This window comes from Myotis yumanensis, unplaced genomic scaffold (assembly GCF_028538775.1).
Source record: "Myotis yumanensis isolate MYYU_CA2020_CCGP unplaced genomic scaffold, mMyoYum1.0.hap1 SCAF_1, whole genome shotgun sequence".
Taxonomy (NCBI): domain Eukaryota; kingdom Metazoa; phylum Chordata; class Mammalia; order Chiroptera; family Vespertilionidae; genus Myotis; species Myotis yumanensis.
In genome coordinates this window covers 107,176,505-107,195,862 of record NW_027223752.1, presented here as the reverse complement: position 1 = coordinate 107,195,862, position 19,358 = coordinate 107,176,505, and the positions used below count along the sequence as shown (strand labels likewise).

General features: G+C 42.2%; 1 protein-coding gene across 1 annotated transcript; it reads left to right on the top strand.

Moving 5' to 3' along the window:
- The first annotated feature begins 72 nt into the window (after positions 1 to 72).
- LOC139004799 (eukaryotic translation initiation factor 4E-binding protein 1-like) lies at positions 73 to 3,906 on the top strand. The gene is made up of 2 exons (XM_070407351.1): positions 73 to 121; positions 3,432 to 3,906. Exons 1-2 carry the CDS (start codon positions 73 to 75, stop codon positions 3,698 to 3,700), a joined length of 318 nt encoding a protein of 105 aa, XP_070263452.1. The 3' UTR covers positions 3,701 to 3,906.
- The last annotated feature ends 15,452 nt before the right edge of the window (positions 3,907 to 19,358 follow it).

The following is a 19,358-nucleotide window of genomic DNA, read 5'->3' as shown; positions in this document are numbered from 1 at the left end:
ATGTTTACCTATGCTGCCATCTTGGTTTCTTTATTCCTACTGAATATTATTGAGCTACTAGAGACCTGATGCATGAATTCATGCACCAGTGGGGTCCCTCAGCCTGGACTGCGGGATCAGACCAAAACTGGCTCTCCAACATCCACCGAGGGGTCCCAGATTGCGAGAGGGTGCAGGCCAAGCCAAGGAACCCCACCGGTGCTCAGTTGGGGCCTGGGAGGGACTCAGAAGGTTGGCCAGCCAGGGAGGGACCGTGGAAGGGCTCCAGGGCATGTCTGGCCTGGCTTGCCCAGTCCCCATCGGCCAGACCCCAGCAGCAAGCTAACCTACCGGTCTGAGCGTCTGCACCCTGGTGGTAAGTGCACGTCATAGTGACTGGTAGACCAGTCGACTATCTGCCTCCTGGTGGTCAGTGCACATCATAGCAAGCAGTTGAGCGGCCTTAGCTTATCATTAGAATATTATGCTTTGATTAGTTGAACAGCCGACCCGATGACTGGACACTTAGGATATTAGGCTTTTATTAAATAGGACTAAAACCAGAATGGTGTGTTAAATCGTATTCATTTATATGTCCACCATCAGAATTCAATTATGAGTTACCATTTATCATTTACAATCGGCCACACACTATGTTAATATCTTTATATATATTATGTCCTTAAATCCCAAAAATGGCCTTTTAATAGATGACATTGATAATAAATAAGTCAGACAGAGAAAGACAATTACTATATGATTTCTCTTATATGCAGAATCCAAAAAAACCCAAACACATGAATAAGCAAAACAGAAACAAATCTATATATACAGAGAACAAGTTGCTAAAGGGGAGAGAGTGAGGAATGCTTGAAAAAAAAAAAGTAGACACCATTCACAGGCACACTTTCTAATACAGAAAATTGAGTGATGATGCCCAAGGCCACACAGCCAATAAGTGATATAGGTGGCAATGCAAACAACTTGTCAACATGTGTGGGTGCTACTATGAGTACAGAAAGTGTTTATCTAATATTAGCTGATTTCGGTTTTTTTATTAAATACAATGACAGTATACTTACTTATAAAAAGTCAACTCCACATGACTCTATTTTTGCAGAACTGAGTTAAAAATTGGCCAAAGTTGAAGCTATATTGAATGTATATTTGATTAAATAATTACAGCTAGCCAAACTAAACCTATAATAGAAAAATTGCACCTACATATATCTTTAGCAAGTGATCTATTTTCCAACATCATTTTACTGTTGAACAGCTAAATTGAGGCAAGTTACTAGATAGTCTCTCCAATATTTAATATTCAATTATTAAAAAATGAAATAGATCTAACCTTGAATTCTTCACAAGTTTAGGTTATGCCCTGAACACTATATTTATACTGTAATTTTGTTTCATTTTGGTTTAAATAAAAACATTCTTTTTTAAAAAATATATTTTATTGATTTTTTACAGAGAGAAAGGGAGAGGGATAGAGAGTTAGAAACATCCATGAGTGAGAAACATCCATCAGCTGCCTACTGCACACCCCCTACTGGGGATGTGCCCGCAACCAAGGTACATGCCCTTGACCAGAATCGAACCTGGGACTCTTCAGTCCACAAGCCAATGCTCTAGCCACTGAGCTAAACTGGTCAGGGCTAAATAAAAAAATTCTTATGGGCAATGCCTATTGAGCTGTGTGGTCAAATATTTATTTAAATAGAACACATTGATTTGCAGATTATAACTGACGACATATGAGCCCTTCTTTCCAGTGACATTCTTATTTAAAGTATTGATTAAAGGTTCTCATGCAGAAAGCATTTTTTTTTGTTAGTTCAATTATGCTGGCTTTTGTACTAAACTAATTTGATTTCCTTTTTAACCTTTGTTTGATTAGGGGAACAGACATTTGCATTAAAATTCAAGAGAGATGAAGTCTATCATCGATCTTGACTTCCTCATGGACCTCTTGTGCTCAGTGAAAGATGATTTAGAGAATGTCAAGAGTCCTGGAACAACCATAATGAGAGAGGAAAAAAATCACTTCAGACTTACAAACCAGTAAGGGCTTATTTGACAGAAAGGGCAATTGTATTTAGTGATGTTTTAGAGAAATCAAATTCAGGAAGTTTAATTTTGTTCTTAGGCCAAATCATTTAGAGATCTAGAAGATGAACTGCCATTAATAAAGTACTTGCTAGTTAAAATCAAAACATTTCAGAATATCTCAAGAGGTTAAACAAAACATGTACATTATTACTTGCTACAAAGGAAGACTAAAAGTAGATTCTAGTATTTCTTTATAAACTAATATTTCTTTATAAATATTTCTTATATTTCTGGTAAAACACTCACCTCAAGACCTGTTCATAGTTTAATCCTCTATTGCTGTATCTGAGAATTGTAGGGATAAAACCTATATCAAGCCAATCCTCCAGTAGTGCATCCCAGGATTAACCCTCTTCTATAATCATAATGAGAGAAAAAAATCTATATTTCTTTTCTTCTTTGAGTAATATAAAATTTTATATTTTAAGAACTGCTGATGAAATGGGATTGTTCATATGTAAAGACTCTAAGCTATTTGCAAATTTTTATTGTTGCCCTCTTTTCTGGACCCTTTTCCTGTGTTTTATGACCTCAAAAGCTTACATCCATTGTTCGTTCCTATAGTCACCCCCAAAGATCTTTATTTGAATCTTTTTCTAGAGTGGAGGCATCTTCTATTTTCTGAGCAGTTCCAATGGATTTGGGATTTTTAGTTTGGGAGGCAGTCACCTACAATGAACCTAGTGATATATTAAATGTTCAATGGGATACATGGAGAGTAGTATATCAGCTGGGTCCACCCATTCTCTTTGCTATAGCTACTTAGAACATTTTCCAGGTGATACAATGTGGTAGCTAGGAAAACAAACAGACAGGAAAAGAGAATAATTTTGTTAAAATATTCCAAGCAATTGGTTGCAAAATTTCTAATTCCCTGTATAATTGGACTACCTCTCCCAAATCAAATGGATAAATTGTCATGATTCTAAGTTTCTTGAAATAAGTTCTGGGGTCAGCAGGCCATGGCTAATTTCTTTCTTTCTATGGACAAGTCATTGAGTATATTCACTGCAAGTCACATTCCTTTATTTGTTGTTCTGACAGAGATAGTTCATCTCCAGTCCCCAGTTTCTAGATTTCACACCTTATAGTTGTTTTTATTTATAACTTTATATTAATTTTTTAATTAATGTATTTCTTCTTTAAGATAACATAAGCTAAGATGCTAGGAAACTAATTTTTTAAAAGCTCAATTCAGGGGGAGGGGCGAGGCTACAGCGGCAGGAGGGCCACGTTCTGGCTGCTGGCACTATGCGCGGAAGACCATGGCCGGGCCATCCCCGCCACTCACCGGGTAGTCCTCAGTGACAGCGTTCAGCGCCGCCCTCCCCTCCCCCCCCCCCCCCCCCACTACAGCACCACCCCTGGCAGCACGCTCTTCAGCACCACCCCGGGAGGTACCAGGATCATCTATGACCGCAAGTTCCTGATGGAGTGTCGGAATTCACCTGTGACCAAAACACCACCACGGGACCTGCCCACCATTCCAGGGGTCACTAGCCCTGTAAGTGACGAGCCCCCCACTGAAGCCAGCCAGAACCACCTGCAGAACAGCCCTGAAGATAAGCCAGCAGGCGGTGAAGAGTCACAGTTTGAGATGGACATTTAAAGGACCAGCCAGCAGATCGAGCAATGCCTCTGGGCCTCTCTGGCCCTTCTCCGGAGAAGAGTCACACCGCCAGTTATCATCCTGGGCAGGCATTGGGTGGGGGTCGACCACCCCAGTCCTCTGCTCCCTCAGTCAGGGCACCAGTCCCCCCTTCCTCTTGGTGAACACCAGCAGATACCTCTTTGTGCCTCCATTCATGCAAGAGCTGGCACGCCAGGGGGAGTGAGTGACTCTCAAGAGCACACACCCTGCAGCCTGGGGCCAGGAAGTGAACTTGGAGGAGCCCTTCTGAATGACCATCGGCTCTCTTCCTCTGAGGGCACACCACCCCTTCCTTAAGTTGGTGTGCTTGGGGAAGTCCCCCTCCCCTACTTCCTCAACAGAGGAAATAAAAGCCACCTTTGCCCTTGGGCCAAAAAAACAAAAAACAAAAAAACTCAATTCAATTTGTAAGTGGAAGACATTAGGCATTTGATATTCAAGGTAAATTTAGTATTTCTTTACTTCTTGAGTAGTATAGAAAAAAATATAGATCTTTTAAGGATGTTAATGGAATTAAATTGTTCACATGTGGAATGCTTTTAAATTAATAAAATAGTACTATTAAAAATACTTTCAAATTGCATAAAGTTAGATTCTTTGATAGAAAAGGTGACACTTTTATTTTAATGTCTAACAAATAATAGAGATGAAAAATATCCATTTATGGTAACAAGTTTCCATGCTGTTAATGGTATAGAGGTATAATACTCATAAAATATGGCAAAATAATTTAAGAGAAGTATTTTTAATGTGGGAAAATCACTAACTCTTCTTTCTTATTGTGAATTCAAAAATATTTATGTCATACTTTATATTTTGTTAAAATCAATATAATTTAACATAAAATTCATCTGAAGATAATATATTTATATATTCCTACAGCATTTTTAGTTGAGACATTTATTTGGATTTTAATTTAACAACAAATATTGGTAAGCTTTTACCTGCCTTATTCCTCCAGTCTCATGGCAATCAGTAGTACTGGCTCTTGGGAAATCCATCAGACTCATCCCTCTGGAGATTTAAAAGGCAGAGACATCATTTTTTTGTCTTCATTTGCCCTTCAAATTCACTGAACAGAATTTCTTATCTCATAACAAAGATTTTACTGGAGTATTTTATATTTAATTTATCAGAATAGCTGCCAAGATGTTCAAATTTGTTTTTAAAAGGCAGGAGCTCTATGGCAGACAGCTTGAAGTTTAAAAAACCTGATTTTGCATGCTCTTCATTTTTTCTATGGCCTCTAAAGTCTGGTTTATTGGTAACTGCTATAGTACTGTTCCTGTCTCAACTGGCTCCTCATTACTCAAAGCCAATATTAATTGCTAAATATGACTAATATCATGTGAAGGTCACAAAGTTCACTGCTAACCTTCATTCCAGCTCAAAATGTTTTCAAGGTTAATAGATTGATTTTGAGCTGAGATATGATGCATTTATAAAATGGAAGAAAATGAAAAATTTGACATCACCAATATATGGATAGTTTTAAATGATTCCTTTGTTACATTTGGACTGTAGCCATGAAATTCATTTGACATCTATCACATAGTTACATTATACCCTTGACACTGGAAAATAAATTAATGATACATTTTAATGTTAGATCATTTTACACACACACACACACAGAGAGAGAGAGAGAGAGAGAGAGAGAGAGAGAGAGAGGAGAGAGAGACAAAGGAGAGAGAAAGAGAGACTCCAGAATAACAATAAAAATTAGGGCATTATAACTTACTGACTCTTCCAGCTGAGGGATATCATATATGTAAAATAGAGACTAATCACTTTTAAAGATTGAGACTAAAATACAGTTCAGTTAAAACTATAATTCAATCTACTGATTGCTCCCTTTGGTTTACTTACTTAGAGCAAGGACAATTAAAAATTCCTGACCTTGTTTCAATTCTGTACTCCCTACATTTTCTGAGGCCTGCCTCCAGCCTAAAGAAGTCTCCTGTTTTAACTTCTCAATGACTCTACTATCCCTGAGAGATCTTTACTGCCTTTCTGGTCCTGCCCAATGCCTATTAATGGGCCTTTTCCAGCAATCAGTTTCTGAGGTTGGTTTTCAATTGCACTTCGGTGAGTTTGGAGAGCCCTGGCTTCTGGTGTTGACCAGGACTTATTGTTTGTCCCAGTTTTTCCAGGACTGACTCACCAAATAGAAGGCAGCATTTCCTGGGAGAGTCTTCCAATTCTCATTAGGCTTTCTGGTCTTTACCAGAAACAAGTCACCAAGGCCTGTATAATATTGTTCAATTTCCCATAAGGACTAGCTTATCCAATACCCTTTAGCTAGATTGCCTTTATTTTCAGGGTCTTCCCCTCTCATTTCCTGATGAATTAGCCCAACCACAATGAATACTATGTTAGTTTTCTCCCAAGATCATCACCAGTGGCATTCTCTCATCACAGAACTGCTTATCAACTTCTTGCCTTGGCTCTCCAGATTGCCTACTATCATACCACCTTCTTCCTGCTGTTCTTAGGGAACAGATAGATCTGTGATCTGCCCTTGACTCAGCTCTCTCCTCCCTAACTCTTGTGCACTTAACCTAGCCGAGCTTCTATTTTTCACCTCTGTACAACAACAACAAATAAACCTTCCTTATCAACTTTTGTGAGGATTGGTCACACATTGTGGAAAATTCCTACATGTTCCAAGGCATATGGCAAGGGTTCAGTGTGCTTGTAAAAAGGCTTTGTTACTGGCCTACAGTTCTCACCATTTCTCAAAGATTCAGATTCCACTGTGAGTAAGATAAATATAAACTCAAGGTACAGTAATGCTTGATCATATCCTATGTCTTATCATTTCCTAGTTTTTTAGGTGTGAAAGTTTTGTCTTCCCAACTAGATTATAAGCTTCAGGAGGGCAAGCTAAAATCTTATCCTCTGTCACTAATGATTTGCTATTTCTTGGCCTCACATTCTCCTGCACTCAGTGTCCCCTTCCCCCAAGTATTTCTTGTCTACAGGGTTCATTGATATTTCCCTTATGTGGTATCCAGCCTGTGCTGAGCACAATAATGCTTGTCAAAGAGAGCCTTGTCCATGGGTCCCACACTGCCTGCACAAGGCATTACCACCGGCTCTGCTGCCTCTGCTGCCGGTGCTGTCACCCCGTCATGTCTGCTGAGACACATCTTGCCCTCCCTGATGGCTGTTTCATCCACCAATCATCATCTCATTGCACTAAGGCCCCTGGATCCTGTTCTTTGAGCCTTCAATGTCTTATGAGAGTTTCTAGGAAAATGATCGTTACTTAGGGAAACATTTTTCCTGGGATATAAATTCATTGAAAAGTAGCTAGGAAAAAAAGCAGAGTGGTGGATTCAGAATACCCTCATATAACTGGCAAGTAAGGCTTTATTACTGGATTGCTTATTCTCTAAGGCCGGGTTTCCTTCCAGGAGCCCTCAGCACCTCAAGCTCATAGATTTCTAATGAGCACATTCCCAGTTCACCAGGTAGCATTCTCAGCACTAGCATCAGCTGAGCAAAAAGTTCAACTCTACTTTACATTCTTAAATAGTGCTCTGCTGGGCACACATGTACAAATCAGCTAAAGATCAGTAAACATTGATCCTAGTCCAGTACTATAGAAAATTCAAGGTATTATATTGAATTTATGCAATGGGATTTTACTTTTTTAATTCCATTTGAAATTATTGTTTTATTTACTTGTCTATTTTTTATAAAAGTTAGACTAAAGAATAATAATATCTATTACTGGAGGCCCTGTCGGGGGGGTGTCCCTCAGCCCAGCCTGCACCCTCTCACAATCCGGGACCCCTCAGGTAGGGTCCCTCGGCCTGGCCTGGGATCAGGGCCTATCGGGGCTTTTCTTCACCCAACTTCAGACAGCTGGTCCCACCCCTGCCACTGCCACTTCTTGCCATCTGTGCAGGGCTGCACCCCCTCCCCTGCCACCGGTGGCCTCCTTCTGCAAGCAACAGGCTAGGGTGCAATAGCTTGGCTGGCCTGGGCCTCCTTCTTTCTTTGCTGAGGTCAGCCCTGCAAGGGACCGTCTGCCTACCTGATCTCCCCTAACCACTGGCCTGCCTACCTGATCACCCCTAAATGCTGGTCTGCCTACCTGATCACCCCTAATCACTGGTCTGTCTACCTGATCACCCCTAACCACTGGCCTGCCTACCTGATCACCCCTAACTGCTGGTCTGCCTACCTGATTACTCCAAACCACTCTGCCTGCCTGCCTGATTGCCCCTAACCACTTGCTTGGGGATGAAGCCAGCCTACGAGGGGCCGTGGTGGTCTGGTCTCTGGTCCTTTCGGTCATGACGGCTCTGGCCTTTTATTATATAGGATTTGAAACATGCATATAGGAGAATTTATTGCATATATAAGTTCAAATAACCAAGCTGAGGAAGAGTAAGCTTTCCAAAAGCCTATGTTCAAAGAAAGATTGATTTTGCTCAATGCACTTTAGAGAACAAACACCAAAATAGTCCCAAACCCTAGAAAGAGGAGGCAGCCTTGAGAATCTTGCTTGGGGTGCTTCTAAAGCTATAAAATGTCTACTGGCTTGAGAAATCAAAACTGCTCCCCTACTGTTTTGGTGTCATTATTAGCTGCTCCTGCTCCAGTTTAGCCTCCTCTGCAATCAGGTATACTCCGTATTCTCCTGCCAACACCCTGAGAAGACCATGGCTTTCCTCATAGGTATCAATGGAGCTTTGGTGTTAGAGGCCTATTGTACATCAGCACCCTGGTCTGCAGGAGTTTTCCCCAGATCCCAAAAAAGAAGTGTGTGTGTGTGTGTGTGTGTGTGTGTGTGGTGGGGTGGGTAATTTGAAGAAAATAAACAATTATGAATACAAAGAAAAGTACTATGTTTCTTTATGGCTGATCCTCTGGTTATTAGTCTCCTAAACACAATGGAATTATCTGGTTGTTTTAAGACTTTCAAATATGAATAGAACACCCTTCACAAACACAGAACTCAGACATATGCATACACACACATTCCCACAAAGTCTTTCAGAGTTAAAAATATTAAGACAGGAGCAGAAGATGGCAGCTAGCAGGACAGAGGTGAGGGAGAGGGTGTGAGTGAGTGAGGGGGTGAAAGGAGAATGTGTGGATGTGTGTGGGGTATGTGTGAGTGAGGGACAGTTCAATCTGGCAGGAGTACCAGGGGCTGGCAGACGAGGCTCTCCTGGACAGGGAGCACCTACCACTGCTGTGGGCACTCCCTGGGCTGCGGGGCTCTTGCATGAAGCCCACACCATCTTGAAGGGGAGTGTGGCCTCTTCTAGGAACTCATCAGCACCACCACCCAGACATGGGTGGCCCATGACCCTGCAGCCACTCCAGCCAAAATCCTGCTGCCCCACCTGCAAACCTACAGACTCTAGGATATCCACCTCCAAGGATGCACAGCTCCCGCAGCACTGCCGACCTCCAGACACCACAGTCACGCTTTTCCAGCATGCAGGTCTCCTAAGCCCACCACCCCAAAGGCAGCTCTTGGATGCCTCTGTGAACCCCCACTCAGCGTGCTCATATCCTATAGGCAGCTCCTGAGTGCCTCTTTGAGCCCCCACTGGGTGCGCTTGTATCCAAGCTAGGACACATGGCCCCGGCAGTAGAAATTCAGACTTCCCCCTTCCCAGCTGCCTACCCACAGACATCCCTGTCATGTGGTTTCAGCACACAGGCCCCCTGAGGCTGCCACCCGAGCAGGCAGCCCCTGAGTACCTCTGTGAGCTGCTTCTAGGCGCACTCATATCCAACCAGGGGTGCAAGGCCTCAGCAGCAGAAACTCAGACTTCCCCCTCCTCAGCTGCCAACCTCTGGTCACCATAGTCACACCGATCCAGCACTCAAGCCCTCTGAGGCTGCTGCCCCAGGATGCAGCCCCTGGGTGCTTCTCTGAGCCACCGCAAAGCACAACACTGGCTGCTGGCATCCAGTGTCCACAGTAGTGCTGCTCCAGCACTTGAGCCCCCTAAGCCCACTGCCTCAGCATACAGCTCCTGGGTGCCTCTGTGAGCAGCCGCTGGACACGCATATAAACCAAGGACACACAACCCCCAAAGCACAAACTGTGACTTCTCCCTTCATGGGGCTGGTGCCACAATCACTCTGATCCAGCATATGGGCCCCATGAGCACACACCCCTTGCAGATGGTTCCTGGGCCCCTCTGTGAGCTGCCCACTGGCTGTGTGCCTCTCCAAACAAGGGTTCACAGCTCCCTCAGCAGGATCCACAACATCCCCTTCCTTGTTACTTACCTCTGGACAGCTTGGTGAGTTACTGAAGACTTGCCTCCCTGGACAAGGGCACATTGTCTCAGCCACCGTCACCAAGATTCCCACATCCCCAGCTGCTGGATCCTGAACACCCTCATGATTCAGAGAGGGAAATCACTTTGGCTAGAGTCCCACTGCCTCAACCACAGTGGGAGACACCCGCCCCCCACTGTCAAGGGTTCTGGGACCCTCGTAGTGAGTTGCACAGTGACACTAATCCAGCAAGAGTCACACCATACTGACCAAAGTCACAGAACCTGAGCCTCAGGCCCCGAGATTTCTTCCTCCCATGCCCTGGACTCTAGGAACCCACTGTGAGCACATATCAATGAAACCTCAGACAACCTTTTCCACAAAAGCTAGAACCACAATCACATCCAAAACGGCCTACACAACAAAGCTTGGGGTGAGTCACAATGCCAACCCATGATGAGACTTCATCCACGAATAAGAAACTAACATTTAAGATCCAACTACATAAAGAGAACCCAAATAACTAAAGTAAGGAGCTCTGCTAGATCACCAAGCCCAGGAGACCTATGAGACTGCACCAGTAGCACCACCGCCAAAAGAACCTGGTTAGCAAAGCAGTTGGATCTAGGACACAGAAATAATTAAAACATTACAGCAAAAAAAGGGGGAGATAATAAAACAATCCCCAAAGGAAAGGAAAGAGGAATCACCAGAAAGGGAATTAAATGAAATGGAGACAAGGAACATGTCAGAGAAAGAATTCAGAGTAATAGTTATAAGGATGCGCAAAAGGCTAGATGACAAATACATGCAACTCAATGAGAATTATAAGGAGCTGAATGAGAATGTCACCAACATGAAAAGGAACCAAGAGGAAATAGAGAATGACATAGCTACAATAAAGAACACAATGGAAGGCTTAAACAGTAGACTAGAAGAGGCTGAGGACTGCATTGCTGAATTAGAAGGCAAGGTAGAAAAAAACAAAAAAACACAGCAGAAACTGGAAAGAAAACTTAAAAAGCAGGAGGAGAGCCTAAGGGAGCTTTGGGACAACACGAAGCAAAAACAACATCCACATAATAGGGGTACCAGAAAGAGAGGAAGTGGAGCAAGGAATAAAAAACCTGTTTGAAGAAATAATGACAGAAAACTTCTCTGATGTTGGCAAGAAAAAACCACACAAGTCCAAGAAGCACATAGAGTCCCAAACAAGATGAACCCAAAAAGACCAACACCAAGACACATCATAATTAAATTGACAAACATCAATGACAAAGAATCTTAAAGGCTGCCAGAGAGAGACAGAAAGTTACCTACATGGGATATCCCATTAAAATATCAACTGATTTCTCAAAAGAAACACACCAGGCCAGAAGGGAATGGAATGAAATATACAAATGATGCAAAGCAAGGGACTGAATCCAAGAATACTATACCCAGCAAGGCTATCATTCAAAATTGAAGGTGGAATCAGGAGCTTCACAAACAAAAAGGAATAAGGGAGTTTACTACCACCAAATCAGCAATGCAAGAAATGCTAAAGGGACTGCTGTAAAAAGAAGAAACAAAAAGGCAACAAGGAACACAAACATAAAGAATAAAAATGGCGACAAACAAGTATTTATCAATAATAACATTAAATGTAAATGGATTAAATGCTCCAATCAAAAGACATAGGGTATCTGAATGGATAAGAAAACATGACCCATATATTTGCTGTCTGCAAGAGACCCACTTCAGAACAAAGGATTCACGCAGACTGATAGTGAAGGAATGGAAAAAAATTTTTTCAGGCAAATGGAAATGAGAATAAAGCTGGGGTTACAATATTTATATCTGACAAAATAGACCTCAAAGTAAAGGCCATAATAAAAGATAAGGAAGGCCACTTCATAATACTAAAGGGAGCAATTCAACAAGAAGATATAATTCTGGTAAACATATATGCACCCAATACATGAGCTCCCAAATACATAAAACAACTTCTGGAAGATATCAAGGGAGAGATCAACAGCAATACAATGATGGTAGGGGACTTTAACACTCCACTGACACCACTGGATAAATCCTCTACCCAGTTGTTCTCAACCTTCCTAATGCCGCCACCCTTTAATACAGTTCCTCATGTTGTGGTGACCCCCAACCATAAAATTATTTTCGTTGCTACTTCATAGCTGTAATTTTGCTACTGTTATGAATTGTAATGTAAATATCTGATATGCTATATGTGTTTTCCGATGGTCATGACCTACAGGTTGAGAACCACTGCTCTACACAAAAAATGAGCAAAGAAACAGCAATCCTAAATGACTCACTAGATCAGATGGACTTAATTGACATCTTCAGAACATTTCACCCCAAAGCTACAGAATATACATTCTTCTCAAGTGCTCATGGGACAGTTTCAAAGATAGACCACATATTAGGACACAGGCAAAGTCTCTTCAAATTCAAGAAGATAGAAATCATAACAAGTATCTTCTCAGATCACAATGGCATAAAATTAGAAACCAACTACAATAAAAACAATGAAAAAACATAAAACACTTGGAGGCTAAATAGCATGCTATTAAACATTGATTGGGTTACCAAAGAGATCAAAGAAGAAATAAAACCATCCTGGAAACAAATGACAGTTAAAACACAAAAATCCAAAATCTATCGGACACAATGAAAGCAGTCCTGAGAGGGAAGTTCATAGCTCTACAGGCCTACTTCAAAAAAAGAAAAAAAGGTAATAAATTATCTAACCCTACAACTTAAAGAAGTAGAAGGAGAGCAACAGAAAAGCCCACAGTGAACAGAAGGGAGGAAATAATAAAGAACAGAGTGGAAATAAAAGACATAGAGACAAAAAAATACAAAAGATCAAGGAAACCAAGACCTGGTTCTTTGAAAGGATAAACAAGATTGATGAACCTCTAGCCAGGCTCACCAAGAAACAAAGAGAGAGGACCTAAATAAACAAAATCAGAAATGAAAGAGGTGAAGCAACAACCAATCCCACAGATATGCAAAGGATTGTAAAATAATACTACAAACAACTCTACTCCAACAAACTGGACAACCTCAACAAAATGGATGTATTCCTAGAAGAATACAAGCTTCCAAAACTCAATCAGGAAGAATCAAAAAACCTGAATAGGCTGATAACTACAGATGAAATTGAAACAGTAATGAAAATGATTCCAGCAAACAAAAGCCCTGGACCAGATGGCTTCACAGGGGAGTTTTACTAAATATTCAAAGAAGAACTAAAACCAATCCTTCTCAGACTATTCCAAAAAATTCAAGAGGAAGGCACACTTCCAAGCTCTTTCTATGAAGCCAGCATTACCCGAATCCCAAACCAGATTTAGACACTACAAAGAAAGAGAATTATAGGCCAATATCCCTGATTAACAAAGATGCTAAAATCCTCAACAAAATTATAGCAAACTGGATCCCGCATTACATTAGAAAGATCATACACCATGACCAAGTGGGATTTATTCCAGGGATGCAAGGATGGCACAATATCCACAAATCGATAAACGTGATACATCACATAAACAAATTGGGGGTAACTGGGCCGGCAGGGAAGGGCAGTTGGGAGCGATCAGGCTGGAAGGGGAGGGCAGATTGGGGCAATTGGGATGGCAGGGGAGCAGTTATGTGTCAATCAGGCTGGCAGGGAAGTGGTTAGGGGTTGATCAGGCTGGCAGGCAGAAGCTGTTAGGGGCAATCAGGCAGGCAGCAGTCAGGCGAGCAGTTGGGAGCCAGCAGTCCCGGATTGTGAGAGGGATGTCTGACTGCCGGTTTAGGCCCAATCTCAGCAGTCGGACATCCCCCAAGGGGTCCCAGATTGGAGAGGGTGAAGGCTGGGCTGAGGGACACCCCCCACACCAGTGCACGAATTTCATGCACCAGGCCTCTAGTAGATTCATAAAGGTTGAAAGAGCTGCCCAAAGTTGCATAGCTAGTAAGTGGAAGAGATTGCTCATTTTGCCTCAAGACCATTGTTCCTTAATCTATCATTAAACCTCAAAAAAAAATATACCAATTAACTTCCAACATTTAAATAACAACAAAGATGTAGCTGCCCTTTCATCTGTGCTCCAGAAACATGACAGGTAGAGTTGAATAATGAATCACAGTTATTTCACTCATCCATGAAGTAAGATGGAGGCGAGGGACTGTGCATGGTGAACAGTGGTGCAGTTGCCATCTCTGTTGATCAAAGATAAGAAAGGCAGAAAGGTGACCCTGTTAGGAGGAACTTCCTAATGAGCTACATGGCTCTGTCACCTGCCTCACAGGCACCACCCACAATTGCTAGTCCCAGGCACCCATCCTAATGAGGATGAGTGATGGCCAGATGGACTCATAATGGGATATAGTATACTAAGATACTACACAAGAAAAGACAGAAAAAGGAAGTGGGGGTTCAGAACAAATTAAAAAGTATCACAAGAGCCCTAACCGGTTTGGCTCAGTGGATAGAGCATCTTCCTGCAGACTCAAGGGTCCTGGGTTTGATTCCAGTCAAGGGCATGTACCTTGGTTGCAGGCACATCCCCAGTGGGGAGTGTGCAGGAGGCAGCTGATCGATGTTTCTCTCTCATCGATGTTTCTAACTCTCTATTCCTCTCCCTTCCTCTCTGTAAAAAAATCAATAAAATATATTTTTAAAAAAAGTATCACAAGAAATGTGACACCACAGAACAGGCAAAATTCAAGTATATAACCATGAATTTGCAAATTGAGATAAAACTATTGATTTATAAAACAACATTTTAAATTTGGGTTATAAGGGCCTAGGGAAGATAAAGTGAAATAATAGATAAAACAAATGCTTACAGAAATATAAAGGTGACTTTGGAAGGAGCACAAAAGAGAATAGACACTGTTGAGAACAAAATAAGAAATATGGACAAGAGTGAGGAAGTGAGAAATGGAAATAAACAGTAATTGGAGAAGATTAGAGAGATAAATATAGAAGATGTATTCCTAAAATCCATAATTAATAGGAGATTTGAATCTAAATTTTAAATGGCATATCTTATTCTAAGAAAATAAACTTAAATCAAATTAGCAACAGTGAGAAAGATCCTAGGAAAGCTACTCGATATCAAAGATAAAGAAAGATTTTCTAACAATAGGAACAAAATTCAGAGGAAAATGAGAACACAAAGAAGGAGATAACATAGGTTCAGAGAGTTCCTTATCTTTCATAGTCAGGCAGTTAATATGTTGATTTAAATATATAAATACATGCATTAAGAAAAATCAAACAAAAGCAACAGTAGAAAGAATACTGGGGAGAAGAAGTGGAAATTATTGATATCAACATTATAGTAGTAAGAAGTTAAACAATGTTGAGCAAAGAAATAGACATCTTATGTAAAGTATACTTATAAAAATAAAGGACCTTAGAGAATTAAAAATCTTTCTTATTATCAGTAAAACAAACAAAAAACATATGGCAAAAGATAGAAATTAAAGCACTAATAAAAACCAGAAGTACATCATTAACTATAACAAAAGTAAGATCTGCCTCAAGAAATATATTCTACATATATATTCATATATGTGTATGAATTATGTATATGCAAAGATGTCCACTGCAAAATTTTTTGTGATATCAAAAGACCTGGAACAATTTTAACTTTATTATTAGCAACTGATTGAATGAAGTATAACACATCCATAAAATGAAGTATTATATAGCAGTCAAAGAGAGTGAAGCAGCTTCAAAATCATAGTGTTAGGTTTAAAAATAAGGTATAGGATACACAAGTATTTGTATAAAAATCATATGCACATACAACATGAAATCTGAATATGTGTATGTGTCAGTATAGGTATACATTTTACCTGGAAGGACAAAGAAATGGGTAAAAACAGCTCTTACCAGAGAGGGAAGTTGGGTCTGTGGGGGGTGAAGGCAAGAAAATTAACTTTTATCCACGTACTTTTCTGAATTGTGTTTAAGTGAGTGTTCTATCTAGTCTAAACCATATAAATTAAGTAATTGTAATTTTTAAAATACAAAATAACCTTACCAATTGATTGACCTTGTTATGCAAGTTCCAGTTTATCATGAATTGGGAAAGAAAGGTGGTTTGACTCAGCAAATTCCCTGCCTAGAACATCCTGGAGTATCATATTACTTCTGTATCCCACTAAGAGATAAGGTTTCAATTTGCCTTTGGAGCCTCTAAGAGCTTGACTTAGCAAGGATTTGAACACAGAGATCACCATCTGAACTAAATAGAAATGGTTCAGACCAGTACCAATGCCTACTTCAAAGGAAGGCTAGCCCCAGCCTGTTTGGCTCAGTGGATAGAGTGTCAGCCTGCAGACCCAAGGGTCCCGGGTTTGATTCACTTCAGGGGCAGGTACCTTGGTTGCAGGCTCCTTTCCAGCTCAGGCCCTGGCCAGGGCTCATGCAAGAGGCAACAATCGATCTGTTTATCTGACATTGATGTTTCTCTCTTTCCCTCTCTCTTCCACTCTCTTTAAAAATCAATGGAAAAATATCCTCGGGTGAGAGTTAACAACAACAACAGGCTAGAGAATGCCCATTTGTGGCATGCCCCTCGCACACAAGGAAACTGAATTAAATCAGATTGAAGCCATATTGCAGTTAGAGGCAGAGGCATGGTGTGTTCAGGGGCATGGAACCCAGCCTGCAAGGCTGTTACTAAGTGTTCTTCAGTTCTTAATTTTTCTAATTAAATGTCCACTCCCACTAAGAGCACCCTTTTACAGAGCTCATTGGAAATGAGAAAATATTCTTGCTTTGCCTGTACTTTGTGGATTTTTTACCTTTCTACTAATAGAATATAATCTCTGGACCTAGATCAGAGGGACAATTTACACAAGACTACTCACACAGTATAACCTTCCACAATTTGTTATTTCAAGGCATAAAAAAAGAAAAACAATCACAACTGATTAGAGAAAAAATATATAAGGGTGGTCTCCCTCTTGAGAGTTCAATTTGATCCTTTAAAGTCAGCAATTCAAACTTTTAAAAGGCACATCCTGTTCTAATCAATCAAGCTCTTGCTTCCAATGGCAATAACCTTCCCTAGGAACTAAAGAAATCAGAAACTAGAGCCTTGAATATGAAAACTCAATATAGTCTTTTCTACTAAGTTGACTTGGTCTCACAAACCTACCCAGAATTTTATCAGCAGGAAATCTAATGTTCCAATATATCATGAGATACCAACACCATCTATCTGCACCAATTTGTCACATTAAATGGAAAAGATGTGGTTTGCATCCAGGAATTAAGAGATAAAGTTTCTGATAAATTTGAGAAGACCCAAAGGTAAGCAATAACTTTCAGTGTTTTTTTCTCAGATAATATTGTTTTTGACTACTGTGTCCGAGATTGACTGGCTGAACATTCCAGGACATATGATGTTCTGAGTCTACCTATTCATAACAGTAAGTGGCTTTGCAGCTGTTGTTGGCCAATACAAGTGATAGGAAGAGTCATAAAATCTAGTTTATGCACACAATGAAATTTGCAGTACAAGACATGTTTTAGGGATTTTTTTCCCAATATGCCACATTAGAAATTTGCAACAGACTTATTTTAAAAAGAACACTTTATCTACACTAATAAAAGACAAAGATGCTAATTGACCGTACCTTCGCTACACCCACCAGCCAATCAGAAGAGTATGCAAATTAACCCAACAAAGATGGCCGTTAAACTTGCATACTGCAGGTGGTGCTGGCAGTGCCAGACACCGCCCGAGGGATCTGGGCTGCAGATTGGGGACAGGGGAGGCAGGGCAGGCAGTGTCAGAAGCCACCTATGGGATCCGGACTGCAGATCAGGGACGGGGAGGCAGGGCAGGTAGTGCCAGATGCCACCCGGGGAGGTGGAGCCGGTGATTGCCCAGGCAAGTAGCCTGTGGCCTGGGCAGGGGTGGAGCCTGCAATCGCACAGAGCTGGGGGTCCCCTGCCCAGGCCTAATGCCCCAGCCAGAGGCCAGAGGCCTGGGTAGGCAATTGGATTGGGCTGTGGGTCCCCCGCCAGGCCTAACGCCCTGGCTAAAGGCCTGAGGCCTGGGCAGGGGTGGAGCGAGCCATCAGAGCAGGCTGGGGGTCCCTTGCCCAGGCCTAATGCCCGGCCAGAGGCCTGAGGCCTGGGAAGGAGCAGAGCCAGCAATCGCCTGTGGCTGGGGGCCCCCTGCCCAGGCCTAACACCTCGGCCAGAGGCCTGAGGTCTGGGCTGGGGCAGAGAGGGCCATCAGAGCGGGCTGGGGGTCCCCTGCCCAGGACTAATGCCCTGCCAGAGGCCTGAGGCCTGGGAAGGGGTGGAGCCAGCAATCGCCTGGGGCTGGGGGTCCCCTGCTCAGGCCTAACACCCCGGCCAGAGGCCTGAGGCCTGGGCTGGGGCAGAACCGGCGATCACACAGGACTGGGGTCCCCTGTCCATGCCTAACTCCTGGCCTAAGGCCTTAGGTCTGGGCAGGGGCTGAGCCAGAGATCGGTGTGAACTATAGAGGAAACACCTTTCTGACCACTCATTGGCTAAGCTCCCTGTATGCCACTGGTAATATTCTTAGTAACTTGGATAATAAGAATCCAAGAAGGTGATGTAGGGTTTTTCCACCTCACTACTGGAGAAAAAATGAAAGTCTGCTGCTGGAGAGGCTAAGAAATATCATATCCTGCCCTAGTCAGTTTGGCTCAGTAGATAATGCCTTGACCTGCCTACCACAGGGTCTTGGTTCAATTCTGACCAAGGGCATGTACCTAGGTTGCAGGCTCCTCCCTGGCCGGGGCCCAGGTCAGGGCTCATGCAGGAGGCAACCAATCAAAGTGTTCCTCTCACTTTGATGTTTCTCTCTCTCTTTCCCTTTCTCTTCCACATTCTCTAAAAAATCAATGGAAACATATCCTCAGGTGAGAATAAAAAAAATAATAATAAAGAAATGTCATATCTTATGAAAGACATATCTTGAAAATGCCTAAAGAAAGTTGTCATTTTTTCATGGTGAAGGGACTGGAGTCCATGTTGATGAAAATACCTTGGTGGCTGCGGTGACTGGCAGTGGCTGCAGCAGCAGGGTGATGGGGCTGGTGCCTTCCCCTGATCAGCCTGGTCGCCTCCCACAAAGGGAGGCCAGACTGCAGCTTAAGCCCGCTCCCCAAGGGAAGCAGGGAGCGGGCCTAAGCCATCACTAGGACATCCCCTGAGGGCTCCCAGTATGTTAGAAGGGGCAGGCTGGGCTGAGGGACCACCCCCCCACCCCCAGTGTATGAATTTTGTGCACCGGGCCCCTAGTTGAGCTATAATTGGCATACCAAAGTTGAACATATTTAATTTATCTAACTTGATAAGTTT

Coding starts and splice junctions, on each gene's coding strand:
- LOC139004799 (XM_070407351.1), top strand. CDS start 73: ATGAATTCATGCACCAGTGGGGTCCCTCAGCCTGGACTGCGGGATCAG. Junction 122..3,431: donor GCCTGGACTGCGGGATCAGA/CCAAAACTGGCT, acceptor CCCTCCCCCCCC/CCCCCCCCCACTACAGCACC.